At 57.5% G+C, this 22745-nt stretch overlaps 1 protein-coding gene across 4 annotated transcripts in view; it reads left to right on the top strand.

The window, feature by feature from the left end:
• Positions 1 to 22745, top strand: part of PRKCZ (protein kinase C zeta) — a 164459-nt gene that overhangs the window by 69281 nt on the left and 72433 nt on the right. For 2 of the 4 annotated variants that reach the window (XM_082417922.1, XM_082417921.1), the window contains exons 2-4: positions 3023 to 3144; positions 4116 to 4205; positions 6229 to 6279. The exons of 1 other annotated variant lie outside the window; for it this stretch is intronic. In XM_082417922.1, the coding sequence (XP_082274048.1) occupies positions 3023 to 3144; positions 4116 to 4205; positions 6229 to 6279 (263 nt within the window). Of the gene's footprint in view, positions 1 to 3022; positions 3145 to 4115; positions 4206 to 6228; positions 6280 to 20421; positions 20726 to 22745 lie in introns of those variants that run through there. One more of the 4 variants, XM_082417923.1, reaches the window with a different exon arrangement.

The following is a 22745-nucleotide window of genomic DNA, read 5'->3' as shown; positions in this document are numbered from 1 at the left end:
TGAGGTTAAGGAATGGCTGTCATACATCAGAGACAGTCCTTTTCCCTGCCTGGAACCATGGAATTGAGCAACAAGTGACTGAAAATCAGAGTTGATCCTTAGTGAGAGGAAGTCCACACCCGGAGAGGCCAGGGGGCAGGTGGGAACCAGACCCCCAGCCTTCCCCTAGGACGAGTTCAAGTAGGCACTGCGCCAGGGCTGGAAGGCAGACCAGGCAGTTGTCGTGGGCAGAGTTCAGGAGCCCCAGGGAGTTCTGGCTGAGCTGCCTGTCCGTCCCCTCCCCGGGCTTGGGCCCCTGGAGAGCGCTTTGGTTACCGGGGGAAATGTGACCTGTTGAGTCTGGTTTCCCGGCCGATGAGGCCACACCCTATACCCTTCCCTCTACTTTCCCTTCCCAACCTCCCCTCCTTCCTCTCTCCTCCCCTCCCTCTCTCCTCCCCTTTCCTCTGCCCCTTCTCCGTCCCCTCCCCCTCCTCCCTTCCTCTCCCTGCTGCGGCTTCCTCCCCTCCTTCTCCCACTCTTTCTTCTCTCCCTCCCACCCTCCTCATTTCTGCCCCAGGCTGACCGTTCCTCCTCGATCCCAGCTCCTCACGCCTCCCGATGCTTTCCCGAAAGTGCTCCGCACTGGCGCCTCTTCCTGGGATGAGAGAGTCTGGCGTCTGAGTTGGGAGACAGTCCTCAGCGGGTGTTGACCTGATGCTGGCTCCAGAAAGTGTCCGCTGAGCTCCGCGCGCTCACTTATCCAAACCCCGTGGGTCCAAGTGAAATTCTGTCCCTGTGCTGCCACTGCAGGTTATTTTTAAGCAGCAGGGCCGGGAGCTGAGGGTCAGATACATTGGAGACACTATTCTTAAAAATAGGGGGTCGTCAGCCGCCCCCACTGGGGATGCCTTCTCCCCGTTGCCCTTTCCCATCCCCTCCCCTCCCCGCCCCAGGCCCACCAGAGGCTTGAGATCACGGTCTCCCCCTCGCCAGCTGGGCTTTTGGAGGGTGTGCAGTCACCGGACTCTGAGGGTGGGTCCGGGGGTCCAGCAGCTTCTGTGTTTTCAGGGGGTTTCCAGGTGATGCATGCTGGGTTTGGAGACCCTGCTCTGCGCGCTTTTCTGAGATCACAGGAACAACTTGGCTGGATCTTCCTTCTCTGCAGCTCAAGCTTGTCTTCCAGAACTCTTACTGAGGGCCTGCTGTGTGCAAAGCCCGGGCCTGGGTGCATGGCTTGGGCAGACCCAGGAGTCCCGGGAGGGGCCGTCCAGCAGGCTGTTGCCCCAGCCTGGGGCTCTGTCTTGGCGCCCTGAGCTGGCAGCCTCAGGATCCCGTTTGCTCAGAGATGCTGCTTGATTCGGGTTTGGGATGACATTAAGGGTGGTGGTCAGGGGTCTGGCCAGGCGTTGGGACAGTCCCTCCCTACTGGTGCCAAGGTCATGCGTTGGAGGGAAGAGCTGCAGTGCTGTCACTGGGTGATGAGCTTGGGGCCCAGGGGCGCCTCCAAACCACTGAGGAGCTGCCCACCTGAACTCCAGGCCCTGAAATGCAGGGGGGTGGGGACTAGCTGCCACCTGGGGCAGAACTGCAGGGGAGGGTCATGGGGCAGGGAGAGGTCAAAGGTGAAGGGATGGCAGACTGACTTCCAGAGTTCCCTGCGGCAGGGGGACTGGTGGATGCTGGGTCATTGGCGAGTGTGGGCAGCGTGGGTACCAAGTCTGGGTGACCCCAGGATGATGGGGTGGGTGCGATGGGGGCTTGGTCTCTGGGGCCCCCACTGATGAGCCACGTGAGCCCTCTGTGCCTTGGTTTGCCAAGACGTCGCAGGCTGTGGTGAGCTCGGGGCCCCGGGGCAGGTGCTGTGGGTCTGTGAGCAGATGGGGCCAGTTCCAACGAGAAGGGGTGGGTGGCTGGGGGCCATATCCGCCCACCCACTAGGGTGAGTGACCCGTGGGCCGGGCCCCAGCTGTGGTGGGCGCCCAGCAGACAGGTCTTGGTGGCCCTGGATGTTACCTGGTGGACAGAGACTCTTTATAAACACGCGTTTGACAGAATTCAGCAGCCAGCAGTGTTAACGCCAAGCAGATCCTGCATTTCTCTTGTACGGGATGTTTCAGATCTTTCTTCATACGCTCCACACCCTTGTGTCAGTTGTTGGCAAAATTTCCCCAAAACTTGAGCGTATTCTAAAGTGGTTCTTGCTCAGAGTCTCAATAAGCATACCCGAGTCAGTGCCATCCCTGCTTTGGGTGGTGGGTGATGGGAGGGGACAGTGCATGGGGGGGATACCCCTCCCTCCCTATCCTGGGGGGGTCGAGCGTTTCCCTCGTGCTGACTTGCCTCACCCCCGAAGGGCCAGCCCTAAAAGGCTGACCGTGAATCCCTGAGCTGTCGCCAATGATCCAGCTTCCACTTCCCTATTTTGGATGAAAAGATAAAAGGTAGTGACATTCTGGGACTGGCTTTTCCAAAAAACCGAACCTGGAATTGTGTTGTGGCCGCACCAAAGGCAGTCGAATGGTCCCTCCAGGGTTTCAAGAAGCTGCGGCCTTGGATTAATAAGTTACTGCCTTCTGCCCCCACCCCCCCAGTTCCTGTCTTCTGAAGGTATATGACGTGGCCCTGTTGGCGCCATGGAGGTTGGGGGACGGTGTAATGAGGCCGATGGGCTTGAGATGAACGGGCTGTGTCCAGCCGCCCCACCCTTCTTGGGTGACCGTTCTGACAGCCTCACTCCTGGTGTCCAAGCAGGTCTGCCCGGCCTCCACGGGGGGGTGGGCGGTGCTTTCTGCCGTGCCCACCCTGGTCCTTCCGCCCCACTGAGGCACACCCAGGCACCCAGATAGATCTTTCTGCACAAGGGCACTCATGGTGGTAACTTCGTAGACTGCGGGCAGTGGTTCTGGGAGAGGCTGTAATATTCTCTTTGGGGACAACATCGCTTCATTTATTTGACCAGTAACTTGGTTAATCAATCATCAGTACTTCATGTGGCTTAGATATGCTCCATGGTGAGACCTGTGCATCCTTTCTGCCCCAGGGACATCCTGATCACCAGCCTGGACTCCGCCACCACCTTTGACGAGCTCTGTGAGGAGGTGCGGGAGATGTGCCACCTGCACCAGGGCCACCCGCTCACCCTCAAGTGGGTGGACAGTGAAGGTAGCGCCTGGGCGCGTGTCGGTCGGTCGGGTTGTGCACCTCTGAGTCTGTGCGCAGCCCCTTCTGGGGGGAGATGGACAACCCTGGAATTAAACTGGTTAAATTTAACAAGCTTCCCCCTGGGGTCGTTGGAAGCTGTTTCCTGGGAAGAGGCTGCGACAGGTGCGTGGGTGGGGGGTGGGGGGTGAGCTGCCCCTCTGGGGGGGCCAGCCACCCCCGCAAGGCCAGCTCTGGTCTGGGCGCCAGGGAGAGGCTGCAGGGTCTCCTCCACACCTTGCACGGCTCCTTACCCTCCTTACATGACCTTCCTTCCTCATATCCTGGGTATTTCTGGTGGGTGATTTGGAAGCTGAGCTCTTCATTTTCTCGGGGAAGTGGGGAGGGTAAGGGTGGCCGGGGCCCCAGGGTCCATCTCTCCTTCCCTCTCCCTCCCTCCTCTCTCTCCCTCCCTCCTTCCTTCTTTCCTGCTGCCGGACACACTTCGGAGAAAGCGGAGGGTTTGGGAGACCGTCCAGGAGAGACTGCCTGGCAGCTCTCAGCCTGGACAAGGGGCAGGTAGACCTCTAGCCGCGCCCCTTCCCGCTGGAACCTGGCCGCATGGGGCGCTGGCTGTCTGTGGATCTGTGCCCCTGTCCAGCCGCAGCGGGCAAGGAGCCCTTCCCTCTGCTCTAGGACTGGCTAAGAGTGTGCTTACTCTCACCCTGGCTGGGAAACCTAGGGCGCCTTAGCTCCCCGCGTGGCCTTCTCGGGCTGCGGGTGAACTCATTGCCCTTCTGGGCTTGACTGGTTCTGATGTTGGGCCCTGGCTGGGGTGACCTGCTGGTCAGGCTGGCCGCTCTGGGACCGGTCAGCTCTGCTCTGGGCAGCTGGTCACAAGCAGTGGGACTACCCTCCCAAACTCGGGTTCCCGCCACCGTGAACCCCTCTGCCTTGGGCCTGCGGTGGCCTCATCCATGTCTCTTGTCCACCAGGTGACCCCTGCACTGTGTCCTCCCAGATGGAGCTGGAGGAGGCCTTCCGCCTGTCCTGTCAGCGCAAGGACGAAGGGCTCATCCTTCATGGTCAGTGCCGGCCAGAGGGCCGTCTGGGGAGGTGTTGGGGGGGGCAGGGGGGGCGGGGGGGCGTGGGCGCTTTGTCGGACCAGGAGCCATGTGCAGGATCGCGGTTTAAGATCTTAGGATGCCCGAGAATGTAAGGATGTGGAATAGGATGCAATGGGGGTTTTTTCTCTTACATTTTATTATCCAGATAAAATTGCTCTTACTTGTAAGGAGAAGCCCGGGTCCTGGAGGTGGTTAGCCCTCACTGCCCTCGTTTCCTGGGGGCGGCATGGCTCACCTGCCCCCACCTTTTCGGGAGCTCCGAGGGCCTGGGGCCCACGCGCCTGCGGGCGGAGCAGGGACAGTGCCGCAGCCCTGCCTCAGGGTGGACGAGACCCTCCCCGTGGCTTTCTGCAGGCTCACAGCCTTCCTCCGCTGGTTAAGCTCAGCGCGGGGTAGAAATTGAGTAGCGGGAAGTGTTCCTTGCTACCGTGTCAGTATCGTCTTTAAATCGCAGGTTTTCAGACTGTGCCCCCCAGCACTTTGGGGTTCTGCAGGGTGTCTGCAGAGAGAGCATAGTTCTGGCAGCTGTGGCCGCCCTGCCACATCTGCATCCGCTTCTGGTGCAGGTTATACTCTGGTGGGGGCCGCGGACGGCTGAGCCCAAGAGCCAGGACCAGCGCGTGAAACCATCTACAGTGTTCTTTTTTTAAAAAATTTAATTAATTTATTTTTGGCTGCGTTGGGTCTTTGTTGCTGCGTGCGGGCTTTCTCTAGTTGCGGCGAACGGGGGCTACTCTTCATTGCGGTGCACAGACTTCTCGTTGCAGTGGCTTCTCTTGCTGTGGAGCATGGGCTCTAGGCATGTGGGCTTCAGTAGTTGTGGCTTGTGGGTTCTAGAGTGCAGACTCAGTAGTTGTGGCGCACGGGCTTAGCTGCTCCGTGGCATGTGGGACCTTCCTGGACTAGGGCTCGAACCCATGTCCCCTGCATTGGCAGGCGGATTCTTAACCACTGTGCCACCAGGGAAGACCCCGTCCATGGTTTTCTGTTGGACCATCGTTCTCTCTGACGCTGGACTAGTGGTTGGTTAAAATACCTAGTTTTTGTAGCCCTTTGTATGAATGTGGATTAAATGTCAAACCTTCGCTCGCTCGTCCACTGCATGGTGGTCATTAGCACGTCTGTGTTGACTCGACAGTGAAAGGTTTGGTACTTTCAAAATTCACTCTAGGGCTTCCCTGGTGGCGCAGTGGTTGAGAATCTGTCTGCTAATGCAGGGGACACGGGTTCGAGCCCTGGTCTGGGAAGATCCCACATGCCGCGGAGCAACTAGGCCCGTGAGCCACAACTACTGAGCCTGCGCGTCTGGAGCCTGTGCTCCGCAACAAGAGAGGCCGCGATAATGAGAGGCCCGCGCACTGCGATGAAGAGTGGCCCCCGCTTGCCGCAACTGGAGAAAGCCCTCACACAGAAACGAAGACCCAGCACAGCCAAAAATAATTAAATAAATTAATTTAAAATAATAATAATAAATTAAAAAAAAAAAATTCACTCTATTTTCTAGATTAAGAAAGAGGTCATTTTAGCTAGGTTTTAATACGTTTAACTTTTTTTTCTAGTAACTTATTGTGGAAACCCAGGGTATATTTTAACATGCCTAATTTTGAACTCCATTTTGAGTGTAAAGAAGTGGAACGAAATGTGCTTTCAAAAGTCAGTTTTCAAGGGAATTTCGGTTCTTTCCCATTTCCATATGGACTTAGTACACATCAGGAGTCCTTCTGGGACGGCTCTGCTCTCGGGACCCCTCTGGTTGCTTTTTCCCCTGGATTTTTCCGTGCAGCTCCGTGTCTCATCACAGGGAGTTTGGCACACATCGATGTGCTGGGTTTCCAAGGTTTTGCCTTAATGAGCATCTCCCAAGAGCAGGCCCTTATCGCAGCGGGGGCTTTGCGGGCAGCCTGACTCCAAGCAGGACTGGTGACGAGGCCACAGTGGGCACTGACGCGCGCTCTCTCTCTCTCTCTCTCTTTCTGTGCAGTTTTCCCCAGCATCCCCGAGGAGCCAGGCATGCCCTGTCCGGGAGAAGACAGTGAGTACCGCCTCTCGCATGACGTGTGTCACGGTGATGGGTTGACGTGTCTGCTCTGCAAGGCGGGGAGGATGGAGCTTGGCGGCCCGAGGCTCAGGTGCTCCTCGCGAAGAGTCTGAAAGCAGAGTGGGCAGCTGGCGTGGCCTCGTGTGGGGTTTTCACTCGCCCTTGGCTAGGGGTGTATCTACCATCCGACAGGGCACCGGCTCGGTCAGGGGTGCCATGAGGTAAAGCCCAGGAGAAGCCCTGATGTCCCCGGCGGGAAGGGCCCTGGCTGGGATGGCTGGACACTGCTCCCGTGTGTCTGTCCCCGCTGCGGCCACCCCCAGACCTGGTCATCGGCCCCTCCCAGTCCTTCCTGGGTCCCCCAGGGAGGCACCCGTTCCTCCTCCACGGCAGGTCTGTTGGTTGGAGATGGAGTCCCAGGAGCTGTGGGTCAGAGGAGAGCTTCTGACCACGCCCCGGAGGCCCCCGACCCTGAACAGTGTGCCTGCCTCGTCTTTCAGTGCAGGGCCCCCACTGGGTGGGGCATAGAGAAACTTGACACCCATCACAGACCCTCCTCGGGCCCTGGCCTGGTGCTGAGGGGCTCTGGACCACGGTGGCCGCTTGTCCAGTTAGGGGGACTTGGCTCAGCCTCCTGCCAGGCGGGGTCCCAGGGCGGGCTCCGGATCAGGTCCTTGGGCCCGGCCTCTGGGTGCCAGCAGCGTCCTGTGTGGGGTGGGAGCGGATTTGAGCAGAGGCCGGACTGTCTGTGGTCTGTCAGACCCAGTGAAGCTGTTCAGTGGGCACTTGGGTGCGTGAGTCTTGCATTTCGGGGAGCAGTCGGGGCTGAAGAGAGATCTGGGAACCCTTAGCATAGAGAAGGCTGTTGCGGCCACGGAGGGTGTGGCCAGTGATGAGGGCCGGGCCCTGGGGTCTCCCAAAGAGAACAGGGGACCCTGGAGGAGCAGTCAGCAAGGCCATGGAGACATCCCGATCGCGGAGTCCTGGCGGGAGTGGAGCAGGCAGCCTGAAGAGGCCGCAGCAGCCCAGGGGCCGGCGGGAGGTGCTGCCCCGGGGGGCGGATGTGAGGGGCAGGTGTGGGAAGGCTGGGGGGAGAGTGAGGAGTCCCAGCGCGTCCTGGCTGGGAGGCAGATGTCCGCCGGGGTTAGATAAAGCCAGAGGTGGGGGGCGAGCCTGGAGCTTCTGAGACCTGGAAGCCGCCCTGAGAAGGCGGGTGGGGGGGACTCAGTCCCACGGGTAAGACTTTCTGGCCGCTGCCCACCCCGTCCAGGACAGCAGGCTCCTGTGCGCATGTGCGGTTTCACTGCGAGCGGCCCTTGGACCTGCCAGGACGTGGGTCAAGGCAGGACACTGAGGGGGTGGGGAGTGCGGCCAGCTGGGAGCAGACCCCATGCGCAGAAGCCCACCCGCAGGAGCCCCAGGTGGCCAGAGAGGAGCTCGTCGGTGGGGGGCTCGGAGGCGGGTGGGCCTCCCAGGGGTCCTCATCCCCCACGGGGTGCCCCTCCCCGTGACTCCCCACCCCGGGGTACCCACGTCTCACGGAAGGGGCACACTTTTGATAGTTCACGTTGTCTTTTCAGGCATAAAAGGATAAAATAAGGTAGACCTTCCTGCTGGAAGGGGGGTCCCCTCCACTGTGCTCTGACGAGGGGTCCCCCAGCTCGTTTCTTTGCCCCCTTGATGGCTCTCAACCACAGTGACAGGCTGTCTGTCTGTCTGCCCAGAGCCGTCGCCAGCAGCCCGTGCTGGCCCGCGGCGCGGGGGTCGCCCAAGCATCTCTGCATCTTGGTCTCCGGCTGCCCAGCCATCAGCTCAGGCCAGGGCCCCGGCAGCGCCGCCCCGAGGGCCTCGGGCCTGTCCATTCTGTCCCCGACTCAGTGCCCTCCTGGCTTCATCCCCGCGTGGATGCCGCCCTGTCTGGGGCCTCATGTAGGGGATGGTGATGGGGGTCGGCACAGCCGATGCGGTGTCCTCCTGGGGTCGTGGGGGTCATGGGGTCTCTGCCGGAGGGTGACGTGGGCTGACGCGTGGGCAGGGGCTGCATCACCGCGGGGGAATGCGGAGAATGTGGGGCCATCCCCACTGGCAAGCAGGTCCTTGAGATGCTCACCAGGGGCGGCTCCAAGCTCCGGGCCACTCGCTTTTGTTGGAACATTCCAGCAGCCTCTCCGCGGCCGGTGGAGGGTGGGGTGGACGGAGGGTGGGGGTGTCGTCCCCTCCCCGGCTCTGCTCGTCCGGCTCGATCGTGCCGCTGACCTTGGGCAGTTAGGACGGCCCTGCGCTGGTCCCCCGAGGGCCCGGGTGCAGGCGTGATCCTGGCACCTGCGTGGGCGCTGGTGTTCACTGCCAAGGCCGGGCGAGTGAGAAGGGTCAGGCTGGTGGGACAAATGGCACCCTTGACCCAGGTCAGGACCGCATGCAGATGCTGGCGGGTCTGACAGGCGGTAGCCAGACAGGGACACGCGGCAGAGATGCAGCCTCGAGGTCATGCCTGGGCATGTCCAGCCGGGCCTGTGTTCGTGGCAGCAAAGCCCCTTCCAGCACCTTCTGTGCAGGTTGTCACCCTGAATTTAATCGGTTCTATAGGGTTTTTAAAAAGTGGTGTAAAGTACACCTAACATAAGATGTGCTATTTTAACCACTTTAAACTGAACAATTCAGTGGCATTTAGTAGGTTCACCACCTCTGCCGTTTCTGAAACACGTTCAGGAAGAAAACCTCGTGCCCACAAGCCGTCACAGGTCCTCCGCTCGGCGCCCGATGGCCACCAAACTGCGCCATCTCTACGGAGTTACCCGGTGTAGACATTTCATGTAAATGGAATATATGATGTGTGGTCTTCTGTAACTGGCTTCTTAGCGTGATGTTTGTGAACTTCATCCGTGTTGTAACGTGTATCAGAACTTCAATCCTTTTTTTTTTTTCCCCCCAATTTTTTTATCACGGTGAAATACACATAAAATAAATTTATCATCGTAACCATTTTTAAGTGTATAGTTCATTGATATAAACTGAATTCATATTGTTGTGCAGCCATCATCACCATCCGTCTCCAGAACTTTCTCATCTTCCCAAACCGATGCTCTGCCCGCCTGAGACACTCACTCCCCACCCCTCCCCCAGCCCCGGCCCCAGCCTCCTACTTTCTGTCTCTGTGAGTGTGGCTCCTCCAGGGACCTCACAGAAGCGGGATCGCACAGAAGGTGTCCTTTTGTGTCTGGCTTATTTCACTCGGCATCGTGTCCTCAGGGTCCATCCACGTTGGAGCAGGTGTCAGAATTTCCTTCCTTTCTAAGTTTGAATAATATTCCGTTGTATGGATGGACCACGTTTTGTTTATCCATCATCTGACGATGGACACTTGGGTCACTTCTGTGTTTTAGCTACTCTGAATAATGCAGCTATGAACATGGGTGTAGGAATATCTCTGAGACCCTACTTTCAATTCTTTTGGGTATACATGCAATAATGGAATTGCTGGGTCATATGGTAGTTCTGTTTTTAATTTTTTGAGCAACTGCCATACTGTTTTCTACAGCGGCAGCACCATTTTACATTCTCACCAGCAGTGCACAGTGGTTTTAATTTCCCCATATTTTTACCAATGCTTGTTGTTTTCTGGTTTTTTGATAGTAGCCATCCTGGTGGGTGTGAGGTGACATCTCACTGTGGTTTTGATTTTCGTTTCCCTAATGATTAGTGATGTTGAGCCTCTTTTCATGTGCTTGTTGGCCACGTGTATGTCTTCTTCGGAGAAATGTCTACTCAAGTTCTTTGCCCATTTTGAATTGGGTTGTTTGTTTTGTTGCTGTTGAGTTTTAGGAATTCTCTACATATTCTGATATTAACCCCATATCAGATATATGATTTGCAAACATTTTCCCCCATTCTGTGAGGTTTTTTTTGTTTGTTTAACTTTGTTTATGGTGTCTTTTGGTGCACAAAATTATAAAATTTTCATGAAGTGCAATTTGTCTATTTATTCTTTTGTTGCCTGTGCCTTGGTGTCATATCCAAGAAATCATTGCCAAATCCCATGTTGGGAAGCTTTTGTCCTTTGTTTTCTTCTAAGAGTTGTGTAGTTTTAGATCTTACGTTTAGGGTCTTTGCTGCATTTTGAGTTAACTTTTGCATATGATGTTAGATGAGGGTCCAACTCTGTTCTTTTGCATGTGAATATCCAGTTTTCCCAACACCATTTGTTGAAACGACTGTCGTTTCCCCATTGAATGGTCTTGGCACCCTTGCTGGAAATCATTTGACCATATGTGTGAGGGTTTATTTCTGGGCTCTCTATTCTATCCCATTGGTCTATATGTCTGTCTTTATGCCAGTACCACAGTTTTGATTACTGTAGCTTTGCAGTAAGTTTTGAAATCAGGGAGTGTGAGTCCTCCAGCTTTGTTCTTTTTCAAGATTGTTTTGGCTATTCTGGGTCCCTTGAGATTCCATAAGAACTTTAGGATGTTTTTCTGCAAAAAACATCATTGGGATTTTGGTAGTGATTGCACTGACTCTTCAGATCACTTTGGGTAGTATTGATATCTTAACAATATTAACTCTCCTAATCCTTAGACATGAGATGTCATTCTACTTATTTATGTCTTGTTTAATTTCTTTCAGCACTGTTTTATAGTTTTCAGTGTACAGTCTATCACTTCCTTGTTAGATATATTCTTAAGTATTTTATTCTTGATGTTAATGTAAATGGAACTGTGTTTTTAATTTCCTTTTTGGGTTGTTCATTGTGAGGATATAGAAATACAACTGATTTTTATGTGTTGACTTGGTACCCTGCTATCTTGCTGAATTTGTTTGTTCTAACAGCGTTTTTGTGGAATCAGTTTTCTATGTCATCTGTGAACAGAGATAATTTATTTATTCCTTTTCAATTTATATGCTTTTTATTTCTTTTTCTTGCCTAAATGCTCTGGTTAGAACCTCTAGTACTCTGTTGAATAGAAATGGTGATAGTGGGCATCCTTGTCTGTTCTTGATCTTGAAGGAAAAGCTTTCAGTCTTTCACCATTGAGTGTGATGTTTGCTGTGGGTTTTTCGTGTATGGTTTTTCTTGTATTGAGGTGGTTTCCTGGTTTCCTTCTAGCGTATGAGAAATGTATGTGGTCCTTGTCCCTAGTTTACAGCAAGGAGCTCCTAAAACCCTTGGAATTTCCTGAGTGATAGGAGTGTCTTGTCATTCATTAGGAGGTGATTTAGGGTGGGGGCCCTGATAGCCTCAGGATGGGGCTGGTCACTGGAAAGACTAAGAGATTAGAGGCTTGGAACTTTCAGTCCCACCCCCTGACCTCCAGGGATGGGTGAGGGGCAGGAGGTTGAACTAATCTCCAACGGCCAATGATTTAATCAATTGTGCCTACGCAGTGAAGCCTCCATAAAACCCCAAAAGGATGGGGTTCAGAGAGCTCTCAGGTCAGATTTGGGGGGAGTGGCTCCTGGAGAGCGTGGAAGCTCTGCGCCTCTTCCCCGTGTCTCGCCCCGTGCATCTTCCTTCTGGCTGTTCCTGAATTAATCTGGGAAGTTAAATGTTTCTGTGAGTTCTGTGAGCTGCTCTAGCAAATTAATCGAATTGAGGAGGGGGTGGTGAGCCTCCCACCTATAGCCGTGGGTCAGAAGCACAGGTGTCAACCTGGACTGGCAATTGGCATCTGAAGTGGGGCGGTGGGCAGTCTTGCAGGACTGAGCCCTTAACCTGTGGGATCTGACGCTACCTGCAGGGAGATGGTGTCAGAATTGAGTTAATAGCTTGGTAGTATGGGAAAAAACATACCAGGTACCTCCTATTCCTAGTTTGTTGAATGTATTTATGGTAAAAGGATTTTCTACTTTGTCAAGTGCCTTTTCTGCATCCATTGATATGATCCCATGTTTTTCTTTTGTTCTGTTAATGTGGTTCATCACATTGATTGTTCATCTTTTTATTCCAAGAATAAACCCCACTTGGTCACGGTGCATAACCCTTTTAATGTGCTGCTGAATTTGGTTTGCTGGTGTTTTGTTGGGGATTTTCGTGTCAGTATTCTTAGGGGACATTGGTCCTTCGTCGTCTTTTCTTGTAGTCTCTTTGCCTTGCTTTGGTGTTAGGGTAAGTTGACCTCCTAGAATGAGTTAGGAAATGTTCCCTCCTCTTCAGTTTTTTGGAAAAGTTGGAGAAGAATTGGTGTTAGTTCTTTATATATTTGGTAGAATTCACCAGTGAAGCTGTCAGGTCCAGGACTGTTCTTTTGTCGGGGAGCTTTTTTTTTTTTTTTTTTATTACTGATTTACTCTCCTTACCAGTTATAGGTCTATTCAGATTCTCTGTTTCTTAGTGATTTAGTCTTGGTAGATTCTGTGTTTCTAGGAATTTGTGCATTTCATCTAGGTTATCCAGTTTGTTGGTGTACAGTTGTTTATAGTACTCTCTTACTGACTTCTGTGAAATCAGTAGTAATGTTCCTACTTTCATTTCTGATTTTAGTAATTTGAGCCTTTCTTTTTTTTTCTTAGTCCATCTAGCTAAAAGTTTGTCAATTTTGTTGATCTTGTCAACAAAAATGGTTTCACTGATTATTCTCTGTTTTGTTTATCTCTGCTTTAATCTTTATTATTTCCTTCTAGCTTTGGGTTTAATTTGTTTTTCTAGTTTCTTAAGTTGTATAGTTAGGCTGTTGATTTGAGATCTTTCTTACTTTTTTTAAAAAGTTTATTTAATTAATATATTTATTTTTGGCTGCGTTGGGTCTTTGTTGTTGAGCGCGGGCTTTCTCTAGTTGCGGCGAGCGGGGGCTACTCTTCGTTGTGGTATGCGGGCTTCTCATTGCGGTGGCTTCTCTTGTTGTGGAGCACGGGCTCTAGGTGCGCGGGCTTCAGTAGTTGAGACACGTGGGCTCAGTAGTTGTGGCGCACGGGCTTAGCTGCTCCACAGCATGTGGAATCTTGCCGGACAAGAGCTAGAACCCGTGTCCCCTGCGTTGGCAGGCAGATTCTTAACCACTGCGCCACCAGGGGAGCCCCAAAATCTTTCTTACTTTTTAAGGAAAGCATTTATAGCTGTAAATTTCTCCCTTAGCTTCGCTTTCTCTGCATCCCATAGGTCTTGGTATGTTGTGTTTTTGTTTTCATTTGTCTTTAAGTATTTTCTAATTTACAGTGTGATTTCTTCTTTGATCCATTGTTTAAGAGTGTGTCGTTTAATTTCCACACATTTGTGAATTTTCCAGTTTTCCTCCTCTTGTTAATTTCTAACTTGATCCTGCTGTGGTCGGAGAAGATATTTTGTATGATATCTGTCCTTTAAAATCGATTGAGACTTACCATGTGGCCTGACGGTTGGGAGGGCAGAGTCTTAACCACTGTGCCACCAGGGAAGTCCCCCTCTTGGGTGTTTTGTCACATCTTATGTATCCATTCACCTGTTGTTGGACATCGGGTTGTTTCTGCATCTTGGCTATTGTGGACATTCATGCACAGATTATAGGTTTTTAAGATACTGAATTGGTCATTTTGTTCTGGCCACAGCACAAAGAATTTTTCGAGTCTGTGTATGTTGAAGCATCATCAGAATAAACTGTCAGCAGGGCCTGGGAGACGCCCCACCTTAAAGGGTTCTGGCTTCTGTCCGGTTCCGCGTCCTGCGCAAGCAGAGCTTGGTTGCCCTGCATTGCCCGCGAGGTGCAGGCGACGGAGGTGAATGTGCCGTTGGCTCAGCTGGGAGGCCGCGCTCCCTGCTGTCGGTAACAGGGGCCTGATGGCAGCTGGGAGACCCGGGAGGCTCCCTCCCACCAAACGGAAGCACCCTTCCAGGGCCTTCCGGGGCGCTGTGGGGAGAGCTGAGCTGGCTGGTGACGTCCCCGGGGCAGGCGGGACCTGCAGGTGGTGGCCGGTGGTGGCTCTGGGTGGCTTACTGGAGTCCAGGAATGATGTGGCAGCACTGGGGCTTGAGGGAGGCCCACCTGCTGGCTCTGGGCAAGGGCGCTGGGCAGCCCAGGGCCAAGCACGGGGCGGTGGCAGCACAGAGGGGCTCTGTGACCTCATGGGACTCCCTCTGTGCCTTGTCCATCCTGCTGGGGGTCCTCCTCTGTCACTGTCCTGCCTCTGCTCACACGGAAGCGTTCATGTTTGATTTTTGTGCGTTCAAACCTGTTTCACATTTTCCTTTCTGGCTCCCCCAATGGAAGAAATATTTCGTTTCTTGCATTCTGCATTGATCCGTCTAGAACGTACGGCTTTGTCCCAGGTGGTGTCGGCCTGGGTGTCTGGCTGGACGCCTCTCCTCAGACGTGAGTGGCCAAAGCTCTCGGGCCCGAGATGCAGCAAACCCAGGTCTCTGCTCTGCCCCTTGGGCAGCGGGACTCGGGGAGCCTGTGAGATGCAGCAGATGTCGTACCTGGGGGCGGCGGGGACGCGGAGAATGCGCCGCACACGGGCCTGGGCCGCGGCTCCTCCAGAGCAGACAGTCACGGTGACAGACAGCAGGCTGGTCCCCGCCGGGATTGCCGCAGTGGGCATCAGGGTCACACCCGGGCGCTGTGCGGGGATCCCGTCAGGGACCCTCCTCGCCTCCCCTTTGCCGTCCCACCCCCATCAGGAAGGGCGGGCGCAGGGCCAGCAGGCGGCCGGCCCCTTCCGGGCAGGGTCCCTGAGTGCCCACTGGACGGCCTGCTCTAGGCTCTGCTGGGCCACTTGTCCTCGCAGCCCCGAGGCCCGACGGGAGGGAGAGGCCTGGCGCAGGGCAGCGGGGACTTGGGGGTGTGCGGTGCTGCTGGGCGTGTTAGGGCCTGGGGCTGCGTGACCTGGTACCCCGAGCTCAGAACAGCAGGAGACGGAGTCTGCAGTGGGAGCTACGGGGGAGAAAGGTCTGGCTCTTCTGGCCGCCCACTCCTCCCTCCGGCTTCATGGGCACCTCCCCTCTGTGTCCGCCTGTCTTTCCTCCTCTTCTTACAAGGACATGTCATTGTATTTAGGGCCACCCAGGTAACCCAGGATAATCTCGAGCCCCTTACTTCCTCACGTCTGTGAAGACCCTTTTCCGGGTAAGGTCCCATCTGCAGATTCCAGGGTCTAGGATGTGGACGTGTCTCAGGGGCCAGCCCCCAGCCCCCTGCAGTCCACTACACCCAGGTCCGATTGCCCAGTCTCCTCGTGGGGCGGTGGGTGGTCCGATCCCCCCGCTCCCTGTGGGCGTGGTCTGCCCCCGGGAGGTGAGCTCTGCACAGGGTCCCTGCGGGCCTCTGGCGTGGAGCTTTGCGGCAGACACTGTGCAGGTTTGCAGGGAGCCCAGCGCCCTCGCAGTGTTCGGGTCGAGGTCCTGTGCGGAGCTCTGAGGGGTGGGACCCTGGGTCGGGCGGTGGGAGGTGGATTCACACCAGCCCCCCTCCTGACACGGGGTCACTGCAAGAAGTGTGGGGGACGGGGACCTGTGGGCTGAAGTTTGTGCTGCGGCCAGGCTGGCGGTCAGGTGCATCGCCTGGGCCGGCTTCTTGCGCGCAGATCGTGGGTCTGGGTGGCATGTCCGTGGGTCTTCCCGCAGGGAGCAGGCCCAGCAGGGGCTAAGCGTGGCCAAGACCTTCAGCCCTTCTCCCAAGGACAGTGGGGTCCTGTTGCCCACTGCCCCGTCGGCCCCCTCTGACGGCCACTGTCCTTAACATCTGGCCGCACTCCCCTCAATGTGACCGGACCCCTGTCGGCCACTCCTGCCGGCCCCTCCTCCGCAGGGGCTCTTCCTAGGGACCTGACTCCGGCCTGGGGGGCTGGGGGTGATTGTCAGCTGGAGCGAGCCCCCAGCAGGGCGGCCGAGGGTGGAGTGGCCTCCCTGGGAAGGTGCGGGTAGTGACTGTGTGTGCCTGACTGGGAATCAGGCAGGTGTACAGGCAGCAGCCGCGGCTCTGCCAGTGGAGCAGACGACAGACCCGTTTAGCTCCTGCCTTTCCTTACCTGGAAAACGCGGTAATGGGACTGTGAATCAGACACTGTTTGTAAAGCGCTGAGACCATCATGGAGCGAGTGGTTGTTCAGCGTGTTTTAAAGGACAGTTGGGGGCACTTACAGGGCAGAATAAACGCAATAAACGAAGCGCTGTCTGTCACTCGGGAGTGTCCCTGTGGGTGGTGAGTTGGCCCCAGGAGGGCTTCCTGGGGGAGGAGTCTCGTTGGAGGCCCTGTCACACAGAGTTAGCCGTGGACACTGCGGGCGCTCGGGTGACCCCCGGGAAGGGGTGTGGGAAGGAGGGCTGCAGCGTCAACACCAGGATCCGGCCGGGGCAGGGCTGGCGGGTCTGGACTCAGCCGGGCTTCTCAGTCCTTAAAGGCCTCGGAGAAAATGCAAATCTGGGGGTTTGGTGTTGGATCCCGTCTTAAAAGCCAGCGGTGTCCTGCGAGGTCCTGGGGACCTGACGCTGGCAGCCTGTGTTCTCCGTGTCGTTGGTCCTGGCCTGTCCACACGCTCAAGCGACAGGGGTGTCCCTGGACTGTTGGGTGGGCCAGCTGGTGTAGGAACCCCCCTCCAGCCCGCTCCCAGGGAGAGGCGCCCCACGTTCTGGGGGGCAGGCGGTGCCGCAGAGGACCCTGCTTGTCACCTGGGTGGCCCTTGTGTGGCTCTGGGGCCAAGCCTGGCACCCAGGGCAGGACCGCCAGGGTCGGGGAGATTGTATCTGGGCCAGGAGCCTGTCCAGCCTCACCCCTCAGGTCTAGGAGGGTGCTTGACTGCTGGCTTTGTCTGCAGCTATGCCCCCTGCCGGCCCCTGTGGGCTGGGCCAGGCTTCCTCACCTGTCGGGAGCCCCGGGCCTTTGGGGGCTTTCGAAGCCCTCTTACTCCCAATCAGTGGCAGCGGGGTGGGGATGACTGCCTGGCCCTGCTCTCCCTGAAGCTGGGCCCCAGGCCATTTCCTCTTCTGTTCTGGGGCAAGAAAGCTTTCACAGCCTGAGGTGTTAAAGGCAAGTACCTGGATACATGCGAGTCAGCCTATGCGAGAGTGAGCGGAAGGGAGACTCACCTGGGCTCTCACCTGGGCACGTAAGTCCAGAAGCCCAGAGGAGTGGTGACCACGGAGTGGGGCCGGGTTGGGGCTGGTGGGGACAGCCACGGGCTGCAGGGGCCACGGTGGGTTGCCGAGGAAGGGGCATCCCCGCCAGGGGCTGTGGGAGGGGAGGGGGCTCAGGCTGGGCCCCCTGCCCACCCGCCTCTTGTTCACGCTCCCACCCAGTGTGCCCGGAGCTGCTGTCCCGCCTGTTCTCTGGCTCTGAAGCTTCGCGTGCTTCCCGGACACACGCTGGGCGACCGCCCAGAAGCAGAGCTGGTCCTGGAGCGGCCTTGGCTGGGGCACGTCTCCCACAGCCACGACCCACCCAGGGAAACCAGGGGTCGCTCCGTGCGGCGGTGGCGGCTCCTGAACACGCGTGTGTTTGTGAGAGCCCAGAGGGCGGTGCCGCCGTGCTGTCGGGTCCAAACCCCGGCTCCGGGCAGGTGGGGCAGCTTCCTGTGCCTCGGTTTCCCCTGCTGTGAAAGGGGTCTGGAGTGACCGCCCCCTTGGGTGCTGTGTGGGCACTAGCAGAGCTAGAAGGGCTCCGGGAACAGGCTGAGTACCCAGCTCGCCGCCTCCCCTGCCCCCGCTGGTGGATCAAGGGCGGGGAAGTTGCCCCCGTCGTGTGCTCAGGGCCACCCAGCGTCCTCAGAGTGAGAGGACGAGAACGAGGCCCAGCGTGGGTGGGGGGCTGGGGGTGGGCCGGGTGGTCGAGCAGGCGTGGGTGGCCCGGTGACCACCGAATCCTTCCAGGAGAACGGACGCCTGTTATCCCCTGGTGTTTATAGGTGTGTGTACTGTTTTATTAAAAATCCAGTTTCAGGAAATTCCGTGGCGGTCCAGTGGTTAGGACTCTGCTGGGGCCCGGATTTGATCCCTGGTCGGGGAACTAGGATCCAGCAAGCCCCGCAGAGTGACCAAAAAAAAAAAAAAAAAGAAAAAAAAAATCCAGTTTCGTTCAGCTTTGTCTCAAATTATTTGCAATAACCTGGAACAGCTACTTTTCCACCTAAAATGGACTTCCAGTAAAATGAGCAGTCTCCCGGTTCAGCTTGGGGTTTCTAGAGTTCTGCAAAGCTGGATGTTTGGAATGACTGGAGGAGAGATGGCTGGAGGGCAGCAGCTGTGACACCAAGCTCATCTTATGCAGGTTTTCCCCTTGGACTCAGGATAAATTTGCATTTCCCATCGAAGCCCACTGTAGATGTGATGGTTCCACGATTTTATGATTTTATAGTCTTAGGGTTATGCCAACTTTTCCCGTAAAAGCCAAACGATAAATATTTTGGGCTCTTTGGGCCATTTAGCCTTTGTCTTGGGCTCTCAGCTGCTGTGTGGTGTGAAAGCAGCCCCAGTGCGGTAACGGGGGAGCAGGGCGGTGCTACCACGAGGTGTTATCGATGGATACTTTCACGGTTTCTGGGGACCTTCTACGCCAGTGGCGCTTCTGGAGTTGTACTGAGTTTCAAACACCCTCGCACGGCCACTCGACGCTGGGTCGGAGAAGCTCCGAGGTGACTTCAGGCCGGAGCAAGGGAAGGAGGTGGAGTCCAGACCCAGAGCTTCGGCGCGGACTCTGTGTCGGGAACACGGGTAAGCGCAGACTCCTGAGCCGGCTGCCTGCCTAGAACCGATCAGAGGAGGGAAGCCGGGGCCGGGGCCGCTTGCCTCCCCAGCACACGTGCTGGCCTGAGGGTGGGGGAGAGAAGTTTCCAGCATCTTCCGTGCCCCCGGCGTGAAGCCTGGCCACGCAGGCTCAGCACAAGCACTGGGGGCTCCAGGGAGGTGGGCCGAGTCCCCTTGTGATTTTGGAATTGGAGGGAGAAGCCGGCCAGGGCTGGATGCCGGGTGTGGTGGGGCCTGGGGCTGGTGTCGGAGGTCCAGGGTCCACTCTGACCGTGGCCGGCATGACACAGGCCGCGTGGGGGGGGCCACCTCCCGCCTCAGGCTGGAGCAGGTGCGGTTCCAGGCTGGTCACCCCGATACTCGCCTCCTTGGGAGCTCGGTTCCCCCATTTTTGCCCTTCCCGCGGGCCCCCCCCAACCCCCCCAGAGTAGCAGCAGCACCAAGACACACCTCCTGACCTGGGTTCGCTGCCTCATTGACCAGAGCCAGGCCTTCTCTCCTTCCCCTCCCGCCGGGCCACGGTGCCCAGGGCTTGGGACCCGTGAGCATCTACGCTGGACCCATTCTTGGCCTCAGCGATGCAGGTCGGAGGTCACCCGCACTCTGGTGGCCGCTGCATCCCCGCATCCCGGCCGGTGAGCCTGATGTGGCGGCCCCAGGCCCCGCCGGGCTCTGTTCCCCACGGATGCTGCGTTTGAGCAGCTCTGGGAGGCCGAGCCGCTGCCCCGGGCTCCCTTCAGGTCCATTTCAGTGCAGAGATGCTTGTGGTCCTGTGACGTCAGCTCCTCGACATCCAGGCCGTGTTTTAGCTGGTGCCTCAGCTGCCGGCTCCAGCTTCCCAGGGGAGCCGGGTACCACCCGGGCCTGGAGACATGAGGAGGCAGGGATGTGAGAGGCGGGGGACAGGCCGGCCAGCCTTCCTTTAAATATCTGCCCTGGTGTGTGAGCCCCCCTTGCCTGTTGTCGGGTCCAAGGGGAGCAGGGGGCAGCGTCGGCGCGTTCAGGGAAGGAGGATGCCTCCTTTCATGCCCACTGCTCCGTAGAGCATAAAGGATCCGGCCGAGGAGGCAGGGGAAGAAAGCCCGGTAAGTGATGCGCATCTCCCGGCGGGGCAGCCGCGATGGTCCGCGTCTCGGCCGTGTGGCGCCCGGCCTGCAGCCTCCCTGCCGCACAGATGCTCCAAACACAGGCGCGCCGGTGCCACCGGCCCCGGGCAGGGACGTGGCCGCAGCAGCTCCGAGCGCGCAGGGGGAGCAGCGCCGAGGGGTGACAGGTTTTAGAAAAACAAGCCCCAGGGGAGCGTGCCCAGCGAGGGATGCGGCTGACGCGGGGGGAGGGGTGGGTGGGGAGGAAACCTGCCCCTGAAATCGGACGGTATGTGACCGAGGCCCGGCCGCGCGGCTGGTTGGCTCTGGGAGCAGCCTCGTTTTCATGTGGCAGCCTGGCCCGGGGCCCTGCTCTCTCGCTGGGAGTTTTGCTGCCGGGGCTGAGCGGCGGAGGGTCTGGAGCGAGCGTGCATGTGTGTTGCCTGCTCTCCGCTCCGCGTTGCTGCCGCCTGCGTGTGGGCAGCGCCACGATGGGGCCGCCCGGGGCCCCCGGCTGCCCAGGCTGCCCGCGGCCGGCACCTGTTTCCCAGCCCTGAGCCCCATGCGCAGAGCGGCTGTGCTCCCGCAGCCCCGGCGGTCCTGGCTCCGGCTCCGGCTCCGCGTTGAGGGCAGGCAGGTCGTGTCGGCGTCTGGCTTCTCCGCCCGGGCCTGGGAGGTCGGCGGCCGGGTCCCTGTTCTGACATGGCTGGAGGTAGACTCGGACGCCCCGGGGCTGCACGTAGCTCGCGGGGAGGTGGGGATGTGGGTGCTTTTCTGACGTCCATTTTGCAAAAGGTGTTTTTGTAAAAACCAGAAACACCAGCAGGCAACCCCCGCCCACCCAGGCTGGTGGGGAGCAGGGCGGGTGGGCTGCTGGGGGTGGGTTCCCCACCGTGTGGCCGGGGCTGGGGTGACGGGGAGGCTGCTCTGGCAGAGCCGCCCCTCCCCCAGGAGCAGGACTGTTGAAATACCGGCCACCCTGCAGCCAGCCCGGACGCGGGGGTGACTCGTTTGTTCTGGATCCTAGAATCACAGAACGTAGGGTGCATTGGAGGGGTGCATGGGAAAGGGAGACGGAGCGGGTGTTGGCGCACACGTGTACCGGCCAAGGAGCAGAAATTAGCTGTGTCATAGTTTCTTCGGGATGTCTTGGCCTCTTCCCTTTCACGCGATCACACGCTGCCCGTGCAGGGCTGGTGGGACCCTCAGGGCAGACACGCTGCCCGAAGACCCAGGACGTGGCTTCCGGGCCTCGGGGTCTCGGCTGGGTTTAGTCAAAGCCGTGAATGGGGGACCGGTGGGAGGAGTGAACGCCCCCGAAGCCACAGCCATCCTGTGTTGGTGCTGCCAGGTGGGGCAGTGGCAGGGCCCACCTGTATCCGTGTGGCTTCACCACTCTCCTGTCTCTGCTGCGTCAGCCACGACGGGCCGCCTTCACAAAGTTCAGAGCTGCTGGCAGTTACGTAAGGAGTGTGAGCTCCGTAACCTTCCAGACTTTACTGCCAGGGCTGCCTATTCATCAGTCGGTCACACGGAGTGGCCGGGAGCCCCTCCGGGCGGATGTCACCCTCCGCCCCCCTCGCTGGGCACCGACCTGGGGGCCCTGTCAGGGTCGTCTGTGGTCCCTGCGGAGACGTCCTGCTTCAGAAGCTCCCCGTGTTCCCGTCTTGTTCCCTTTAACATTTGAGCAGTTGTGGGGGGGGGGCTGTGTTTACCCCCCAGGACGGAGCAGATCCCATGGCAGTCCAACCCTCGGGAGGCCCATCCTCCTTGGAGCTCCGGTCGGCGAGCGCCTGGCTCAGGCTCCAGACCCCACTGAGCATCCGAAGGCCTGGGGAGCAGTTGTTTCCTGCCGTCGTGGGGCTGTCACGGGGCTGCCGTGGGGGGAGGAGGACGCCCTGAGCGCTGCCCGCCAGAGCCAGGGCCCAGCGACGCCCAGCCCCGCGGAGGACCAGCCCTCTTTCCGGGTGTCGTGTCTGTTTACATCAAAGAACAGAGAACGATTCTTTTCCATGTTTCCCTGCCTCGCTCTCTGGGAAAGACGCGTTTGGGGGCCGGCGGGTCTGGCCCCCCCCTTGGTGGATCCCTGCTGCCGCTGGACCTTTGCTCGTCTTTTCCCTCCACTCTTGCAGGGCAAGTGGCACTTGGGGCTACGGCTCCACGAGGGTCGGATGGGCGTTTCATGCTCTCGTGGGGTCCCTGGCTCCCAGCCCGGGGGTGGGCACCAAGCAGGCTCTCTGTCCATGAAAGCTCGTCGCTTTGTGGGAGGGGCAGGAAAAGCTTTGTCCAAAATCAGCCGTCTGAACCAGCTACTTGCCCAATGTTTGAGTTGTTTTGGTCACGAAATCATGGCTGACATCATCCGTTCGGGAGGTGGCACCGCAAAATCCCTGCCGTGTATCTGGACGTGGCGGTTTATTTTTAGGATCATCCTAAAATGTAGAGTAGGCCACCTCGTTCATGCCTGGCTGCTTTTCCTCCGTGTCTCTGAGGCCTCCACCCAGGCCCAGCCAGATTCTGATCCCCCCCACGTAGCCGAACCATGAGCTGGTGGGTCCCCGTTTCCTCCAAGAGAGGTTCCAGATCAGGAGAGGCAAGGATGCCAAGTTGACAACTAACGAGCCTTTCTCGGTAGTTATTTCAAAGGTGCCGAACCGTGGTCTGACAGCTGTGGAGGCTGTTTCAGCTTCATTTCAGTCCATGATCATTTATTGGGTGAACAGGAGATCGTA

Source organism: Balaenoptera physalus, assembly GCF_965194825.1.
Source record: "Balaenoptera physalus genome assembly, chromosome: 1".
Lineage (NCBI taxonomy): Eukaryota > Metazoa > Chordata > Mammalia > Artiodactyla > Balaenopteridae > Balaenoptera > Balaenoptera physalus.
Note: the sequence above shows the minus strand (reverse complement) of the source record. Positions and strands in the feature narration are given on the sequence as shown.